This window comes from Mirounga leonina, unplaced genomic scaffold (genome assembly GCF_011800145.1).
Source record: "Mirounga leonina isolate KUSES-001 unplaced genomic scaffold, KU_Mleo_1.0 Mir_99, whole genome shotgun sequence".
In the NCBI taxonomy this organism is placed as follows: domain Eukaryota; kingdom Metazoa; phylum Chordata; class Mammalia; order Carnivora; family Phocidae; genus Mirounga; species Mirounga leonina.
Genome location: NW_023270971.1, coordinates 5,788,587 through 5,807,664, shown reverse-complemented (window position 1 = coordinate 5,807,664; position 19,078 = coordinate 5,788,587). Strand labels below are relative to the sequence as shown.

The 19,078-nt window shown below is 55.6% G+C and overlaps 1 protein-coding gene across 1 annotated transcript in view; it reads left to right on the top strand.

The window, feature by feature from the left end:
* LOC118006802 (macrophage colony-stimulating factor 1 receptor) overlaps window positions 1-19,078 on the top strand; it is a 30,259-nt gene that overhangs the window by 3,180 nt on the left and 8,001 nt on the right. Inside the window, exons 2-11 of the mRNA XM_034999585.1 lie at window positions 1,238-1,495; window positions 1,938-2,222; window positions 3,931-4,067; window positions 4,728-4,887; window positions 8,397-8,583; window positions 11,189-11,304; window positions 11,503-11,623; window positions 11,714-11,901; window positions 13,624-13,739; window positions 18,894-19,020. Of these exons, the coding sequence (XP_034855476.1) occupies window positions 1,238-1,495; window positions 1,938-2,222; window positions 3,931-4,067; window positions 4,728-4,887; window positions 8,397-8,583; window positions 11,189-11,304; window positions 11,503-11,623; window positions 11,714-11,901; window positions 13,624-13,739; window positions 18,894-19,020 (1,695 nt within the window). The remainder of the gene's footprint in view (window positions 1-1,237; window positions 1,496-1,937; window positions 2,223-3,930; window positions 4,068-4,727; window positions 4,888-8,396; window positions 8,584-11,188; window positions 11,305-11,502; window positions 11,624-11,713; window positions 11,902-13,623; window positions 13,740-18,893; window positions 19,021-19,078) is intronic.

Here is a 19,078-nt window from a genome sequence, read left to right as displayed (position 1 = left end):
GGGCCGGGCTGGACACCAGCAATGTGCTTCCGCCCACACGGGCTCGGGGGGGCGCCTGGCCGCCCCTCCAAGGCCTTGAATCAGTTCTCACTTCCCTCCTTTGCCCCTATTTTAGGCCTGGAAAAGTGCTGACACGGCAGAGGCGCTGGGCCTTCTTCCCGGAGGGCCTGATACGGGTTTCAAGTTCTCTTTTCTCCTTCAAGAAAATTTTCCTTAAAAGAGATTGGCTTCCTAGTAAACACAGAGGTGGTGGTGTGCTGGCCTAGAAGGCCGACCGGCCCTTACTGAGTGTTTATTTGGTGACAGATGAGGTTCCAAAGGCTTTCTTTTTTTTTTTAAGATTTTATTTATTTATTTGAGAGAGAGAATGAGATAGAGAGAGAGAGCATGAGAGGGGGGAGGGTCAGAGGGAGAAGCAGACTCCCCGCCGAGCAGGGAGCCCGATGCGGGACTCGATCCCGGGACTCCAGGATCATGACCTGAGCCGAAGGCAGTCGCTTAACCGACTGAGCCACCCAGGCGCCCCATCCAAAGGCTTTCCATGCACTTAAACCTCCTGGCATCCCGATAAATGTGTACAATTATGGCCCCCATTTTATAGGTGGGGGCAACTGAGGCACAGAGCCTCTGAACCGTCCCACTGCGCTGCAGAGCAGATGTCCAGTGGTGGGAGTGGGCCCAACACAAGACTCCCAGAACCCTTCTAACTCTGCTGGGCCAAGATCCTACGACCCTTCTCTTCTTCCTCATATAAATCAAATTGGAGGACTTTGCCACGAACATTCCACTCCTTTGTTTTTTCCTTTGCTTGTTTGAGCTCCCTGCTTCGAGCCAGGCCCTGGGTTTGGCACTAGGGATACAGCCCATTTTGTACATGGGGCCGAAGGGGTCCACCCGTGGGGAGAATGTTGCAGTCACAGCTGAGAAGACTGAGGCGGGAGGCTGGGGGAGACCCGTGGAACAGCAGCTGACTGGGTGCTGAGAAAGCTCCCGGTGCCCGCTTCTCAGAGGACGGGGCTGCTGGACATCAGTCCCTCCCTGAGCAGCTTGGAGGTGGGGGGCTGAGCAAATGGCAAAGAGGGCCAGGACTTGCTCAAGGTGATCCCCAGTCACAGCTGAACCCCAGCACCACGGGTCTCCTGCCAGGAGGATCTCAGAGGCTAGGATCATCAGACCAGGGAGGGTCTCCTCAGGGCTCACTCCTGTCTGTCTGCTATTCACCGCCCCCCCCCACCAGTTCAAGGAGTCCCAGTGATAGAACCCAGAGGCCCTGAGCTCGTCGTGGAGCCAGGCACAACGGTGACCCTGCGATGTGTGGGCAACGGCAGTGTGGAATGGGATGGCCCCATCTTCCCCCATTGGAACCTGGACACTGATGCCCCCAGCAGCATCCTGACCACGAATAACGCCACCTTCCTAAACACCGGGACCTATCGCTGCACTGAGCCTGGAAGCCCCCTGGGGGGCAGTGCCACCATCCACCTCTATGTCAAAGGTGAGGACTCTGGGTGCACTCCCAAGAGGCCTGGCCCAACAGGCTCCGCCAGGAGTGGGCAAGAGGGCTGGGCCCTAGTATTAACAAGCATAATAAAGCAGCTCCACATTGACTGAGTGCCTGCCCTTGACAAAGACCAGCGACAGTGCCTCCGATTTAATGTAGTTCTCACAGTAACCCTGTGACGTAGGTGCCACGATTATGCCCGTTTTCCAGAGGCTCAGACAGGTTGAGTCATTTGCCCAAAGTCACACAGCACCAAGCCGGAGGGCTGAACCCTGGCTCTAGCGCCCCCACCCTGAAGCATCCGTGGAGCTGCTCTGGCGTGGTGTGGACCTCGGGCAAACGATCAGCTTCTCCGAGCCTCCCTGTCACCAGTGTCCAGGGACCGCTTGGCCTGGTGGAGGGAGGGCAGTTGTAACCCCGGACCCCTCTACCCCAGACCCTGTTCGGCCTTGGAAGGTGCTGGCCCAGGAAGTGACAGTGATGGAGGGCCAAGACGCACTGCTGCCCTGCCTGCTCACCGACCCCGCGTTGGAGGCAGGCGTCTCGCTAATGCGGGTGCGAGGCCGGCCCGTCATGCGCCAGACCAACTATTCCTTCTCGCCCTGGTACGGCTTCACCATCCACAAGGCGCAGTTCACTGAGAGCCACGGCTACCAATGCGGTGCTCGAGTAGGCAACAGGATGGTAACATCCACGAGCATCTGGCTCAAAGTGCAGAAAGGTGCGTGGGGCTGGGAGGGACAGGCCAGGGTGGAGGGCAGGGACAGAGAGATGGCAGACATGAGAGCCCCGGCAGGGCCCAGGCCTGATGGGGAGCAACGGGCTGTCCCTCCTCTTTCACTTCTTCCTTCCAGTTGCACCATGGTCATCCGCAGGGCGCCTGCGGGGGCAAAACAAGCAAGGTGTGCGGGTCACAGAGAGACAGCCCAGGATCGTCTCAGCTCATGAGACACACTATGCAAATCATTCCACAAGGGGATAGGAGAGGGTGGGGGGGCGCTCTCTGAGACAGTGACATTTTAGTCGAGCTGAACTGGGAATGATGGGAAGCAGGTGGCCGTGAAAGCTCTGCTTCCGCAGAGGAAACAGCAGGTACGAAGTCATGAGGTGGACACAGGCTCTGACTGTTCCAGGAATGGAATGAGGGCCCAAAGCTGTCCCACATGGATTTCCACTCAGTGCCGGCCCACTGCTGGGTGCTGGGCACAAGCAGGTGGGGCGGTGAGCCAAGTGATGGGAAGGTGGGGGTGGATGCACGCGACAGCTCTCACCGTGGGGGTGACAATGGTGGTGAGGTCTCCCTCCTCTCCCCCTTGCTCCAGCTAGGCTAGTGTACCAGATTCTGGTTTCTGGAAGGCCTGGTGTGAATACGCAGGACCCCAGGCTTGACACCTGGCTTGAGACAGGACTCAGGTCCCTGCACCGAGGGCCAGGGTCACAGCCACATGGCTGGCAACAATGCCCTGGGCTCTGAAGCCATGAAACCTGTTCAGGAAGTCACAGGACCCCACCATGTGGGCAGAGGGGGCCATTAGGTCTCTTTCCCCCGCACTCCAGCTGACAGAGCCATGGGCCCTCGTTCTGCCGGGATCCCCTCGGTGACCTTGGATGAGGCCCTTAGTGTCTCTGGGCCTTGAGAAACTGGATTAGATCATCTTTCAACACCAGCAATAGCCATGAACTTGAATTCAACGCCCACTCTGCGTCAGGCACCGTACTAGCCACTGGGGATATCACCATCTTCTAGGGGGAGACAGAACAGAGAGCAAATAACACGCCGACTGTGATCCACAAGAACCCGCACCGGAGAAAGCTGGATGTGTGTGGGCTGGGGGAGACTCATTCAGCTGACTGGTCACAGTAGGCTTCTCGGAGCGAAAGATCCGGAGGATGAAAGCGGCCGCCAGCTCACGGTGTGGAAGGAAAAGCACTCCGGGCGGGGGGGGGCCCGTGTGCAGTCTGTGTGGCGGGAAGGCCGGTGCGGCTGCAGAGGGGCCGTGAGCACGAGGCGGCAGGTGCTCCGGTGGTCAGCAACGGGCGGGGCTTGCATCCCAAGAGTGATGGGAAGCCACTGGATATGGGCCCAGGAGCGCACGTGATCCAATCCACGTTCTCAAGAGCTCCCTCGGGCTGCTGTGAGGAGTCTGCCTCGTGCGGGGGCCAGAGGGGAAGTGGGGGCCTTGCAGGCGGCTGTTGCAGGCGCCCAGAGCAGAGAACAGGTTGAGACTGGGGAGAGGTGTGGTGACGAAGGGGAGTGGACTTCTCAGAGTCTGTTTCAAAGACACGACGTGCTGTCTGAGGCCTCCAGGCTGCCTCCCAGGATTTGCGAAGGGAGCGTGGTGGGGGCCCCAGCCAGTTTCTGGCCTGTGGCAGGGAGCCGAGTGACAGCTCAGGCCTGAGTGTTCATGGGTCGCTTCCCCTGGCCTCAGTCATCCCAGGGCCCCCGACCTTGATGCTGGAGCCTCCAGAGCTGGTACGGATTCAGGGAGAGACTGCCAAGATCGTGTGCTCAGCCAGGAACGTTGACGTTAACTTTGACGTCTTCCTCCAACACGGAGATACCAAGGTCAGTCCATGGGGAGACAGCAAGGTGAAGGGTGCCCAACCTCCCAGAACACCAGGCCCCGCAGGATGGAGCCCCAGCCCCGCTACCAGCTGGCTCTCTGGACTGAGGGCACGGCCCAGTTCCTAAGATCTCACTGCCCGTCAATAGCTGATTCAGAACCAGGACTTGGGCTCATGTCACTGATTCTTGTGGGGGGGAGAGAGGTGGTACTCTACCCCCTTGACCCATGACCTTTGTCCCAGCCTGTAGATAAGAGCCAGAGGTCAGTTCACTTCTGACTTAGCAAGGGGTTCCTTGGCCACCTCGAAGCTCAACAATATAAAAGCCATTTCAGAAAGACTAGGAAAGAGGGAAGCAGGGGGAGTATCCCCCAAAGGGAATGGCATTGGGCTGCTTCTAAGAGCTCCTTCCTGCACCACTGTGCCCTACTATGTACTGGCCACAACCCTACCCCCATTTACATGCAATAGCTTACTGTTCTTCGCTACAACCCTAGGAGCGTGGGCTGATGTTAGTCCCATTTTACAGATGAGGACACTGAGTTCAGTCCCTTGCCCAAGGAAAGGCAGATAGTAATCTTCAAAGGCTGACGATTTGAACCCAGAGTTTTCTCATCCCTAAACAACATTGGTCTCCCATTTTCATTCCTTCTGGCTACAGCTCACAATCCCTCAGCAATCCGACTTCCAAGGCAACCAGTACCAAAAAGTCCTGGCCCTCGAGCTCGATCACGTAAGCTTCCAAGATGCCGGCAACTACTCCTGCGTGGCCACCAATGTCCGAGGCATCAACTCCACCTCCATGGTCTTCCGGGTGGTAGGTGAGCGTCAGGGCGACAGGGGAGGGTTGCCAGGGATCCCGGGGCAAGCGAGTGTGTGAGAGGATTGGGAAGGAGGGAGCTGATGGCGGACAATGAGGAGACACTGTTAAGAACACCTGCACGCGCCTCCCCTTATCCTGGGCCTGGCGAGGGAGCCCCACCGCTGGGACCCCTCCCAGATCCTTCCCCAGAATCCTTCACTCCCTTCCTGGAGCTCCTACAGTGCATTACTGCATTTTGTTTTGTGACTGGCGTCCAGGAGCTCCCTATTAGACTGCTGTTCACGCCTTCATTCATCCCCCCATGCCTGCAACACCCATGCCACACGGACGCAAGAGCAGACAACGCTCACCCAGGGAGATCATGCAGGAGGCACGGGGTGTCCTGGGAACACCAAGGGGGGTCCCCTAACCCTGGCTTGGACAAAGTGGCCTAAGCTAAGCCCCAAAGAATGGAGGTAGGTTAGCGCGGCAGAAGGATGGGAAAGGAAGGGCAATAGCACAGCTTGTGGACGGCCCAAAGGGAAAGAGAGCAGAGAGCGTCTGAGACGTGGAGAGAAGCTGGCAACGGCGGGGATGTGAGTGGTGCGACAAGGGGCCAGAGAGAAGCAGGGATGGAGGCAGCATCCAGACGGTAAAACAGGCAGGTGGCTTGCAGCCTATCCTGTTGGGAAGTCACTGAGAGTTTAAGAGAGAGTGACGGGATCAGAGTGCGTGGAGGGGTACACCGTGGTGGCAGCATCGCACCCCAACCTGGCTCCGCCAGTGACTGGCACGTTACTTAACTGCAAGACGGGGATACCGACAATACTGGCAGTCGCTGTCTCGTGGGATTGTTGTGAGAGTGCAGTGAATCTATCATCGACCTACCTACCCACCTACCCACCCACTCTGGCTGCCTGAGTGTGCACAGGAGACGTCGTCTGAAAGGCCAGTCCGATGCCCTGTGCATTGGATGGGAGATCCGAGGCTGGACAGGCTAAGTGGGAATTTCTCACGGTCAAGACAGGCTGAGTGATTTCGGTCTGGCCACGCCTCGTGTGCTCAATGTTAGGGGAGGCAGAGGGGCGCCGGGGAGAGCACGCGTGCGCCTCACCCCCCGGAGAGCAGCCACACTGCTCGAGGCTCGCGGTCACCGTGAGCTCCGCGGGGTGGGGGGGCCCGTCCTGCGCCGGGAGCTGTGCGGGGTGAAGGAGGAGAGGAGCACATCAAGTTGTCCCCAGTGGTGGGTTCCTAGTGCACGGGTCTGGCAGTCGCTCGGTGTGTGCGTCCGTGCGCGCCCCTGGTCAGACACTGCTCTGGAGGCCGAGGACGCAGCTGCAAACACGGAGGCCCCTGCGCACGGGAAGCTGGCGCTCCCGCTGGGGAAAGACAAGCAACGAGCGACATAAATTCTGGAAACCAAATCAGTTCTATAGGGTTTGCCATTTAAGATAGGGTGTCCTCAAGGAAGGTCTCACTGGTCAGCTGCCGTGTGAGCCATGGCTTGGAGCTGGCGAAGGGGTAAGCCACGCAGATGCACGGCAGCACAGAGCTCCAGGCAGAGGGCGAGCGGGACTGTGCTCGCCACGTGCAAGGAACAAGTCCGGCCGGAAGGCGGGGGGGGCGGGGGGGGGGGGCTCCGGAGGAAGAGTGGTACAAGGGGAGGTCAGAGAGGTGAGCAGGAGAGGTGGCAGATTCCCCAGGGCCCTGGAAGCCAATGTAAGGACTTGGGTCTTTTCCCCTTGAGAGAGATGGGGTGCCATTGGAGAGTCTGAGTAAAGGAGTGTGACACCATCTGACTGGCATGTAATAAGATTTAACATGGCTTTCTGGTGCTGTGTGGAGGGTAGAAGCAGGGGGACAAGGTAGGAGGCTACAGCGATTGTCCAAGCTAGAGGTGACGATGGCTTGATTAGGGTGGTGGTGGAGGTGGTGGGAGAATGGATGGAGGATGGATAGACAGATAGATGGCTGAGGGCGAGAGAGAGAAGAGGACAAAAGCCTTGCCCTAAAAGCTCACAGATTGGTTGGACAGAGAGGATGGTTACCCAAAGGGAGAAGCAGATGCAGGAAGTAGTATGGATGTGGTGCCTAATGAATGTGTAGACTATAAGGGCCGCAGGAGTCCAGGGAGGGAGAGCTCCCTGTGGCCTGGCCTGTGGGTGGATACCCCCTGATAGGGATGAACCTTGAAGGATGAGAAGGATTTAAATAGAAAAGAGGAAGAGGACACATGGCTCCTGGTGGAGGAAAGGCCTTGAACAAAACCTCCAATGTAGGAATGACTGTGGTGTGTTGGTGTGTTCAGGGGATGTTAGGAGACCCAGATGGGTAGAGTAGTGTGTGTGTGTGTGTGTGTGTGTGTGTGTGTGTGTGTAGGAAGAGGGGGCTGGCTAGATGGGCATAAGGAGGAGACTTGATTGAGCCTTGAATGCCGCTCTGTATGGTGGAGACAATAGGGACCCATAAGCTTTGGAGCAGGTATATCACAGGGTAGAAGAATAAATTTTAGATTTCATAGAATTGAGTAAGGAGAGGAACCCTTAGAGATCATATAATCCAGGGCTTTTTGCAAAGTCTTGGGGACTTAAGAAAGCATTTCAGGGGCTTCCATGAGAGGTATGGAGAGGCTGAGTGAATGGGAATTCCTACCATAGCTCCTTTGCCGGAGATTCAACCAGATCAACTGATTTTAATTCATGCAAGATTTAATTCGAAGAAACTAGTCAGGACTTTTTCAGGCATAGGTACAGAAATCAACTAGAGCTGGCCTAATCACAAGAGGATTTTTATCGGCCTTATAGCTAAAAAGCTCATGGATATGAGCTTCGGGTAAATTGGATCTAGGTGTTCAGTTGATGTGGACAAGAACCTGTTGCTTCTCACCTCTACATCTCAGCTCCACATTTTTCTTGTGGACCCTTGCAGCATCAGGCTTGACAACCCCAGTGGATTTGGGGCTTCTCCTTTCCCAGAGCTCCAGCAAAAATCATGGAAATAAGTGTCATAGGACCCATGGGCTCATGTGCCTACCCCAAACCACTCACTGGTCCAAAGGGGACATAGTACTTTGGCTGGCTGGCCTGGCTCACATGCTCCCCTTAGAGCTGGATGTGGGAGCTTCACTGCCTGAACTGTTAGCAGGAGAAGGGGAAATGGGTAAGGAGGTCCAGAAAAAAACCAGCAGACTTTAATTTTTTGCCACTGAAAAAGTTTCAAAAAATTATAACAACACAAATATATTCAATCTCTTTGTTATATAAATAAGGATAGAGGTACCAAGGAGGAGAGGAATTTGTCCAGGTTCTCCTAGGGACTCAGCAAAGAGAAGAGTTTGGGATTCTGTGGGGCAGTGGTGGGAAGAGAGGTGTCTGAGGGTGAGTCTCGGTTAGGGGTGGGGGCTTTACACAGTAGGCACTCAGGAAGGCTCCAGCTGAATGCCTGAATCAATGGGTAGATCACCAAATGAGCAAACAAACGGAGACGTCTTTCCACTAATGCCCGATCTGTATGTGTTCTGCTTTCCAGAGAGTGCCTACTTGAACTTGACCTCTGAACAGAACCTCCTCCAGGAGGTGACCGTGGGTGAGAAGGTCAATCTCCAAGTCAAGGTGGAGGCCTACCCGGGCCTGCAAGGTTTTAACTGGACCTACCTGGGACCTTTCTCTGACCACCAGCCCAAGCTCAATTTTGTCATGATGAAGGACACATACAGGTACAGCCTATCAGCTCCCATCTGGAGAGCCCCATAGCCAGAAGGGAAATGCTTCAGCCAGGAGGCAGGACACTGACTGGGTCATGTCTCAACCTTGCTGGTGACCTGGAGTAAATCCCTTCCCCTTTCTGGGTCTCAATTTCCCTGACGATAGAACCTCAATATCAGTCATCCGTGTTTGAGACGTCGACAAAATTGGCTTGCCCCTCTGTCCCACATCCATGGGAAATCCAACGCCCTCCTCAAGAGTTCTACCATTTCTTGGGACGTGCATTCTCATGCTCACTCAAGAGCCCTTAACCCCATTCAATCTCTTCTTTCATGGCCAATCCAAATGTAGAAGACATGCTCCATGATTTCTACTCCTAGATACACTCCTAATACTGATGGCACAGGGAATCTGCCACATACCCAGGTTTGGGGGATAGAGAGAATTAACATCACACGATCACAGATACATCAAAAGTTCTTTAGGGGCCTGTGGTCACCCACCCCTGAGAATTTCTCACTCATTCTTCTCCACAGACTCAAAATGCTTTTCATAAAGTGCCATCCGACTCTATCTCCTCGTTCCTCCCTTCTCTCCACTTCCAGAATCTGGCTTATCTCACAGGCACAGCATGTTAGAAGTTTATTTCCTGTCTCCTTACGTCCTCAGAGTGTTACTTGCCCCTCCAAAGTGGCCTCACTTTGGTAGTCTACTACATAAGAGAGTCTCCTCCACAGAAGGAACACCGATACCATGTGCTAAAACAATAGCTTCTTTACCCACTTGTGTTTGAACGAGAGCACAGCACTCAAGGACAGCAAGCTTGTGCTGTGCGTGCAACCCGTCCCCCTCCCACACTCTTGACAGACATCGCTAATCCCTGTTGAGCTCTTTCCTGCAGGGTCCGAATGCAGCCTGCGAGTCCTTCTTAACACAGTCTCCCAGCCAGTATTTTCATCATCACTGACTCAGGAGAGGAGACGTGTTTGCCATTATTTGGGGATTTGCTAGGTATTTGCTAGGTAATCCCTTAGCCATCTTCCAAGTCCAGAACTCTCTGGGGTTCTCTTCCTAGCTCCTGAAGCCCAGACCTCATGAATGCCTGGCCTCCAGCTTGCCAATTGTCAGAATCAAAACAGAACAAAATGTTCAACAGGACAAAAATGTTTCCTTGTCCTCATTTTTCTCCTCCCAGTTCCCTTCTCATCTATTCTGGTCAGGATTTCTAGCTTCCCCTTGTCTAAAGCAGAAGTTCTGAATCTGGAGTCTATAGACCCCTGGGAGGGGGGTTGGTCCATGGACAGGTTTCAGGGGTCCATATGCAACAGGGACATTGCAGAAAGAAATCATGGAAATCCCCCAAAACACAGTAGTGTGGGGCCATTGGGCACAGGGCAGATAAGCCCGGGCACCAAACAGCCACCAAATTTAGCTCATGTGATGGGTGTGTTCATAATGGTGGCATTGAGTCATGCAAAAAAGTTAAATTCTTTCCACTTAAGAGGTAGATGTGTAGAGGGGTTCTGTATGCCAAAGGTCCAGCTGAATGAGATTGCCCTTTGAATACCATGGGTATTAGTTTGGTATAATTTATAATTATATGCTATAATCTATTTTTAAAAAAACTTATTTATTACCTAAACCATACATGTCCATTATGGACAAATGCTAAAATAGAGCTTAAGAAAAGAAAAAAAATGAAAAATTACCTGGAATCAGCTGAGGATAATTTATGTTGTCCGCATCTGTCTCCGGGTCTTTTCTGTAACAGAGGTCACCGTTAAACTGAGTAGCTACAATGAGTCGGGCTCTGTGTCAATCACCCTGAATGTATGCCCCTTAATCTTAAGGCCAAGCCTGTGAATTAATACCATTGGTGTTACCCTCATAGAAAAGGAAGCAAAGATCAGAGAAGTTAAGTACTTGTCTAAGATCACACAGCTAAGACAGACAGCACGAGAACTTGAACCCTGGTTTCTGTAGCCCCATGGCTACTTCTTGCCTCTCATCCCTCTCACAGTCCCTCCTGGCAGGGTTGGTGCTTTAGGAACCGCAGCTAACCTGGGGGCTGGTGTTTTGAGCAGGGACTGCTTAGCCCAGTGACGATGGTGAAAGTAGGTACATACAGTGGGAGCTTGTGATGTGCCTCCCAGTGTCAGCACTTCACAGACATCATTTCTATTAAACCTCGGAACAAAACCACTTTACAAATGAGAGGAGAAGGGACGCTGGGGTGGCTCAGTCGGTTAAATGTCTGCCTTCGGCTCAGGTCATGAACTTAAGATCCTGGGATCGAGCCCTGCATCAGGCTCCTGGCTAAGTGGGGAGTCTGCTTCTCCCTCTGCCTGCCGCTCCCCCTGCTTGTGCTCGCTCTCTCTCTGACAAATGAATAAATAGAATCTTAAAAAATGAGAGAAGCAATTAAGGAAATTGGGTTGGTGGTTTCCCATGTCTTAATGGCACTCAGCCTGGGTCCCTGAATCAGCCAAGGCCTTTGCATCCTGGACACTTTACCAAAAATAAAACAAAGCCCTTTCAAAGGTTGTCTGAGCCCACTGTCTTGCGGGGCCGTACGAGGACTGGGTTCATGCCAGACGACTTGCCCCTCTTGTGCAGGTACACGTCTATCCTCTCCCTGCCTCGCCTGAAGCCCTCGGAGGCCGGTCGCTACTCCTTCCTGGCCAGAAACACTGGAAGCGAGCATTCTCTGACCTTTGAGCTCACGCTGCGCTGTGAGTGATGGGGCAGGTGGGCGCGCAGGGGGTTGGTGGGGGGAGTACTGGGGACTAAGGTGCCTGGGGCTGCCTGTATGTCCCTGAGGCTGGCGGATGGGCAATGGAGGGAAAGCAGCTCAGTGCAGGGTGGGCAGACAGGGACTTGGGGCCTCTGGGGCTGATCCCTCCTTCTTCCACCCCTCTTTTACTCCTCAGACCCCCCAGAGGTAAGGGTCACGTGGGCCGTCATCAATGGCTCTGACGCCCTGCTCTGTGAGGCCTCCGGGTACCCCCAGCCCAATGTGACATGGCTGGAGTGCAGGAGCCACACGGATAGGTAGGTGGCTCTACTCGTCCTCTCCACCCCAGGCTGAGGGGCCGAACGGCGGGGCGTCCTGAAGCTCTAAGCCACACTCTGCTCTTCCAGGTGTGATGAGGCCCAAGAGCTGGTCCCAGAGGACGCACACTCGGAGGTGCTGAGCCGGGAGCCCTTCCACAAGGTGATCGTCCATAGCCTGCGGGCCATGGGGACGTTGGAACACAACCGGACTTACGAGTGCCGGGCCCTCAACAGCGTGGGGAACAGCTCCCAGGCCTTCAGGCCCATCTCTATAGGTGAGCCTTCACCCCTCCCGGGCCAGGTTGGGAGGTGGGCCCAGGAAACTGTCCCCACCCCAGGGAGCCTGGCAGCCAGGGCCTAAGTGCCAGAGTGGAGCAGATCCCAGCCATACCGAGTTCCACCTCTCTGGGTCCAGCTGCAGCCGCCTCCCGACCGAAGGTCTCCTGAAGAGGCCAGGCAGAGGAGTCTAGGACCCATGGGACTAGAAGCAGGGAGGAGAGGAGCAGAGGGAGAAAGCAGCCTGAAGCGTGGCTTCATCTGGCCCCTCTGCTCTTACTCCGGCATTCGAACTCCCCCGTGAACGCACAAGTATATATTTGGCATGAGCTGCGTGCCGGGCGCTCACTCAGTGCAGGGGAGCACTGCGTCCATGGAGCTTGGAGCCTGGGGGAAGAGACAGGCCAACCGTCCCCCCGGGTCAGCCCCAACAGCCTCCTCCATTCCTCTCGGACTCTCTTCCCTCCAGAGACATGGTCCTATCCATTCGGGGCCACTGTCCCCAGGCGGGGCTGATGGCCAGCCCCGGGCACTGACTTGGGCTGCGTCCGTTCAGAGGAAGGCGTGCCTTCCCTGTGTGGCACAAAGACTCCAGCTGCCTGAGTGAGAGAGGCCCACAGCTGCGGGGACCCACAGCACCTTCCAGCAACCGGGACTCAGCACCACTGTGTGCCAGGCCCTGACCAGACTCTCTGGGCAGGCAGCACCGAGTGGGAGCCTCTGCCTGGCTCTGAGGCGGCCCCACAGGGGCCTCGGAGCAGCTGAGACCAGGGCCAGACCCCACACGAGCCACCTGTGGCAGCCTGTCTCGGGGCCGGGGGTCCGATATTAAACATGCCAAACGGATGTTTCACTTAGAGCTTACTCTGTGCCAGGTGCTGTGCTGAGCACCTTACAGTTGTTAGCTCAGTGAGCTCACACGGCCCTAGGAGGCTAGCACTATTTTCCTTCCCACTTGGGAGACGATGGACCGGAGGTTTAGGGAGAAGTCACACATTCGATGTCACACGCCTCCTAAGTGGCAGAGGTGAGATTTGGCCTCAGACCCACACTGTTGATCTGGGCAAGATGATGGACACTGTGTCCTTCAAACATATTGAAAGAAGTAAGGATATTGATCTGGAGGAGGAGACCCAGGGGCCATTGGTCAAGCTTTCCGACCCTCCGAAGGCCTGTGTGGTTCCAAGGGGCGCTCGGGGGAGCAGCGGGGAAACGCTGGGAGGGCAGATTTCAGCCTAACTTCTGGGTCTTTCTGTCTGAGCTGCCTGAAGGTGTAGGGGGTGAATGCCCATCACTGGGGTGTGTGTGTGGTGTGCATCTGTTTGTGTGTGTGGTGTGTGCATCTGTGTGTGTGTATGTGTGAGCACAAGCCACAGCTGGGCACTGGCACAAGCCTCTGCCGCAGAGCGCCTCGCATTGGCAGGAGGGGGTACTGCGCGACCTGAGGGGCTCCCCAGCGGCAGAGGTTGTGACTGTGGGCGGGGCTTGGGCTGCGCATGAGCAGACCCGGAGGGGCTGTCGTCCCGGCCCCTGGCTGGGGGAGGGTCTATAGGAAGACTCTGAGGCTCTGGGGGCTTCCAGGTGAAGACTCTTGGTTCAGTCAACGGGCATTTATTGAGCACCTACTGTGTTCCAGACAATGCAGTGGCCTGATCTCAGTGGTGGCAGGAGGGCTTGGAGGCCCCGCTGCAGGCTCACTCCTCTGCCCCCCACCCTTGCAGGAGCCCACACGCAGCTCCCCGACGAGCCGCTCTTCACGCCCGTGTTGGTCACCTGCATGTCCATCATGGCCTTGTTGCTGCTATTGCTCATGCTGCTTTTCTACAAGTACAAGCAGGTGAGCCTGGGTAGGGCGGGGGTGGGGGCGTCCAGGCACCTGAACCAGCCCGACCCTGGCACGGGGCCACCCGGTTGCGAGGATCCACCCTGTAGCCCCCGAGAACCCACTCGTTCTGTCAGCCATTCAGCCAACAGCTCTTTAGTGGGCACCAACTGTATGCCAACGTGAGCGGCTGGGCGCCGAGTGAGCCAGAACTCGGAGGATCTGAGGCTCTCCCCCTTGTGGGGCTCACTGTCTAGAGCAGCGATGGTTGCAGAAAAGTGAGGGTGCGGATTACAGAGCAAAAGATGCAGTGGGGAGAGGGGTGGGGTCTTCCGGAGAGCGGGAACATGGGGTCCTGTCCCCGCGCGGGGAGGGGGATGCAAGCACACAGAGAGGGCATCACGGGGCCAGGCCTGTGTCTCAGGTCAGGCGGTGGGCGGTCTAGTGGAGGAGGAAGGCTTGACCATCATCATCCTCTTCATTAGTTATTATTCACTGAAGCTGCCATTGAGTTCTCAGTCAGCTTTAGCAACTTAAGAGGCATTTTCCTGAAGCCTGTTACTCACATCCTCTCGTTGAATGCCCGCAACGATCACAGTATGTGGATAGCATCGCTAACCCCATTTTACAGAGCTGGAGGCTGAGATTCTGAGAGGCGGAGGCAGCTGCCCTTGCCTACAGCTGGTCAGTGGCAGAGGCTGGGTTTTAAGAAGCCATGTTTTTAGCCATTATGTGAAACACTGAGTCATCCGATCTTACCCTCATGACAACCTGGAAGCAGGGACTGAAGCAGTCAGTATTTTACAGTAAGGAAACTGAGGGCTGGCAAGGGTGAAGAACCTGCCCAAGGATCCCAGGTGCCTCCCACGTGACAGCCTCAGGCCTCTGCCACCTGCCTAGCTGCCTTCCTACACAAAAGATGGAGTCCATTGTCCCTGGCGGGGAAGGGAGCCTGCTTGGAGAAGGTGGTAGGCATGGAGGGGACAGATCTTAGAGAATGGGGGGTGCAGCAAAGGGAGACAAGACTCAGGGAAATGGTATCTCTGGGGGAGAGGGTAATGTGAACAAAGGGGAGGGCGGGATGGGGGGAGACCAAGGCAAGTTCCAGAAATATTGATGTTTGGAAGAGGAGGCAGATTGGGGGTCCAAGGAGTTGGGCCCCATCCTGTAGGCTCAGAGCCATCAGGAGGTTCAAACAAGGGAGCAATGTGATTTAGGGGTGAATAGCCCACCTTGTGGGTCTCCTCTGCATCTTCTCTTCTGCACCCCTGCCTTAGGGGTTTTAGTATCAGAAGAGGACTTAGTGTGGATGGGATGTGGGGGCCCATGGGGGCAGCTCTCATGCTCACACCAGCACCCAGAAGAGGCAGCTCTGAATGCAGCCTCCAAGAAACGAAGGTCCTGGGTCAAGACTTCAGGGATCTGGGTCCAGCTCCAAAACTGTTTTGCCCTGTGACCTTGGCTGACTCACTGCCCACTCTGATCCTCAGTTTCCCCACCTGTACCATGGGACTGGTCACAGTCTTCCTCCTCTGACATTCCACAAGCCTATGGATAGTCTGGTTTAAGAGCCAGGGGTTGGGAGTTGGACAGATGAGGCTCCTGCCTCTGCCAGTCTCCAGCTATTGTAACTCTGGGGAAGTTGGGGCTGTCTCTGTCTCTGTTTCTCCATCTGTGAAATGGGTTTAATAATGGTGGCCACCCCACCAGGCTGTCATGAGGATTCAATGACAGACCGCATGGAGGGGATTTAGCAGGGTGCTGGGCACAGACAGCGCTCAGGATGGACCCTGCACGCCTTTGCTCTAGGAAGAAGCTGACTGGGGAACCTGAGTTAGCTCATGCATCTTGGGATTGTAGGAGTGTCTGAAGTTGGGCATCTCCTTGACTACATACCCACAGTGGTTGTCGGGCCTTGCTCACCCACCTCTATGGACAGGCCTTAACTCATTCTTGTGAGTTCCTTCTCTGAGCAGCTCTGACTATTGCAAGCTTCTTCCTTTTACAGAGCTGAAAATTGCCTCCCAGTCAGTGCCCCACAGAGCTGCCTCCTCAGCCCAGAGGCTCTGCAGAGATTCCAGAGAAGGCCCAGTTCCCTCTCCAGCCCCTTCTACCTTTAGATGCCCAGCCCCCTTGGCCAGTTTTGGTTTGGGGACACCTTACCTTCTCTCCATGGGACCATTTTTGGAACATGTGGTCCCAGCCACCTCATTTCCCATCCAGGAAATGTAACTGCCCCCTGAACCCATCCGAGGCCAAGAAAAGGAGGGCATCCCGTGGGACAAGACCTTGAGAGGTCAAGATGGTCATGCCCTTGCCTCTAGGCCCTCCGTCCAATTCCCCTCTGCTTTGCCCCATGGGGTTCTGAGCTTTGCCTCTGCACTGGGGACTCTGCCTGGCCCGGCCTCACTGCCTGGGCCTGCGGTGAGGGGTGGCTCTGGCTGGGGGGAAGGGTTGGTTCTGCCTCAGGGCTGAGTCATCACCTTCCTGGCCCCCAGAGAGACCACAAGGGGGGCCAAAGGGGGGAGGAGAAAAGGGCAGGAGTCAGCAGGCTGGAAGGAGGAAGGACACAAGGAGGAAAGGATGAGGTAGGGAGGCACGAAGGCTGGGATTCTGGAGTCAGAACTGAGCTCTGGGACCTGGAGGCCGACTGGGGCCAGGCGGGAGGGTCCCCAAGGTTTCCAGTGGGAAGTGTTGAGGTCGCTACCTTCCTAAGACAGAACATCCAGAAGCCTAGAACCATCAGGCCTAGATGGGGAGGGTCACAGGACTGGGATGTCTCCCTGCCCATCTCAGTCGCCAAGGGGAAGTTGGGGTGAGCCTGGGCCTGGGCCTGTTGTAAGGAGTGAGATGACTCATGCTGAGCGTGCCGCCCGGTGCCCTGCTCAGGGAGCACTCCTTCCTATCGGGACAACTGCTACCGTTAGGAAACCTGGCCGAGGGTGGCCCGTCCCAACTTCCCTGTAAGGGCTCTCCTTCAGAGGAAACCCCTCCAGGTAGAAGCCCTGGGTAGCCAAGGTGGTACAGAAGCAGAGCTGCTGGCTGCCTTCCAGGATGGGGCAGGGATGCTGGAGGCGCAGGGGGAGGCAGGGGAGAGCTGTGTCTTCCTCCAGGTAGAGTCTGGGATTCAGAGACCTGAGATCCAGCCAGATGACCTCTTCTTCCTTTGACCACCCCCCTCCCTTTCCCCAGTATCCCCTGTCTGGCTGGGGGCCGGGCAGCACTGGGGAGGGGGCTGACTCAGGCCCAGCTGCAGGGGCCAGAAGAAGAAGTGGTGAGGAGAAAAAAACAGCTTTGGCCACAGAAACCCCTGGAGATGGAAATGGCTGGGGGAGGTCAAGGAACCCCCTCCTGGCTTTCTCTCCATGTTTAGGGTTGGGAAGGCACCCACACGCGGGGCTTGAATCCTGCATGACTCAGGAGCTTCCTCATTTGATCCCGCTTCAGACTCTTCCTCCCAAGCCACAGCTCGGATGTTCTTAAGTTTATCTGCAGCCTCCCTCCTGAATCAGAACCCGGAAGTTCTTCCTTATGTCTACCCACAATCTCCTCTCCCAAACTACCATCTGGAAAGTTCTTCCCTACAGCTCTCTGGAGTCTTTTCTCTTAATCTGATGCAACTTAGAGCCACAGGCCGCCTCCCTCCCCCACACCCACTCTCATACCTGTTAGCTCCCCCAGGCTGGGTGCCCAGAGAAGGAGCCCAGCTGCTAAGCACAGCCCAGCTGGTCCCTGTCCCATCAGGCTGACCGGAAAGAGCAAGACTGCTGACCCAAGGCCTCAGTGTCCTCCACCACCCAGGCCCAGCTTCCACTTTCCCCCTAAAGTCTGTCTTCCATCAGTGCTTCTCATGGGCACCCCCTGGCATGATGCCCCCAAGCAGCCGCCACCCTGGGCAGGAAAGAGCCACGCATCTGCTTTCCTCCCTACGTCTGGTTCTGCCCTCTCCCTCTCCTTTGACAACATAAATTCAGCTGTATCCCTCACCTGCGTCACCCCCTCAAGGGCTTCTCAGTGCAGGTAGGAGGGAATCCACTCACCTATCCCAGCGCTCAAGACCTTCCTGTCTCTGGAACATCCCCACCTCCTTCAAGCCCCTGGGGAAACTTCCGGTCCCTCAGACCTGCCAGGACTTGGCCCACCCGAGGCCTCTGCATCTGCTCTTCACTGAGCCTGCAAAGAGCTTCCTCTGACAGTCATCTGGCCAGCTGCTCCTCACCTCCTCAGGGGCCTTCCCTGACTTACCTTCCGTTGTACCCGGCGCTCTCTAGCCCATCACCCTGCTTTGTTTTTTTCACGGTACTATAGGAAGAAGACCGACATAAGTATGTATTTGAGTTGAATGCCTGTCTTAGCCCCTTGCCTGGGGGCAGGGCCTTTATCTTCTTCAGTTCTGAATCAATGGTGTCTGGCACAAATAGGGATTCGGTGAAATATTTGTCTGGAAATATTATTCAGCCTTAAAAAGGAAAGAAATTCTGACACACAGATAGACCTTGAAGACATCAGGCTGAGTGAAATAAACCAGTCACTAAAGGACAAATACTGCATGATTCCAATTAAGTGAGGTACCTAGAGTCGTCAGATTGGAGAGATAAGTGGCCAGGGGCTCAGGGGAGGTAGGAATGGGGAGTCGCTTAATGAGTACGGAGTGTCAGTTTTGCAAGACAAAAAGCATTCTGGAGACTGGTTGCACGACAGTGTGAATGAATACTTCTGAATGATATACTAAAAAATGGTTGAGATGGTAAATTTTCGGTTGTCATGTATCTTACCGCAATTAAAAATAAAACCAGACAGTATTTGGATGGGAGGATGGACGGATGGATAGGCCTCAAGGTCCCTCCCTCCCTCCTGGCTCAGGAATTACCAAGTTATCAGGGCTGTCAGGGCTCTCAGAGGTGACCCTGTCCCCTGTCTTTCAATACACAAGTGGGGAAACCAAGACTTGTGGAAGGGAAGGTCATATGGTGGGCCAAGCCAGGCAAGGACAGGCCTTGGACGTGGGACAACCCAGTCCCTCTCACCACATCTCAGGCCACCCCTGCCTCCTCCCGCACGCCTTGGGACTCCCCAGACCCCTGCTCTCAGCGGGGGTGGGGGGTCGGGGATGAGATCCCAGATCTGCCTGCGGGGCGCTCATGTATGCTTCCCGCCCTCCCTCTGCAGAAGCCCAAGTACCAGGTGCGCTGGAAGATCATCGAGAGCTACGAGGGCAACAGTTACACCTTCATAGACCCCACCCAGCTGCCCTACAACGAGAAGTGGGAGTTCCCCCGAAACAACCTGCAGTTCGGTGAGATGCGATCCTAGCACCCATGTGGGACCGCAGGGAGCCTGTGGGCCCTTAGAGA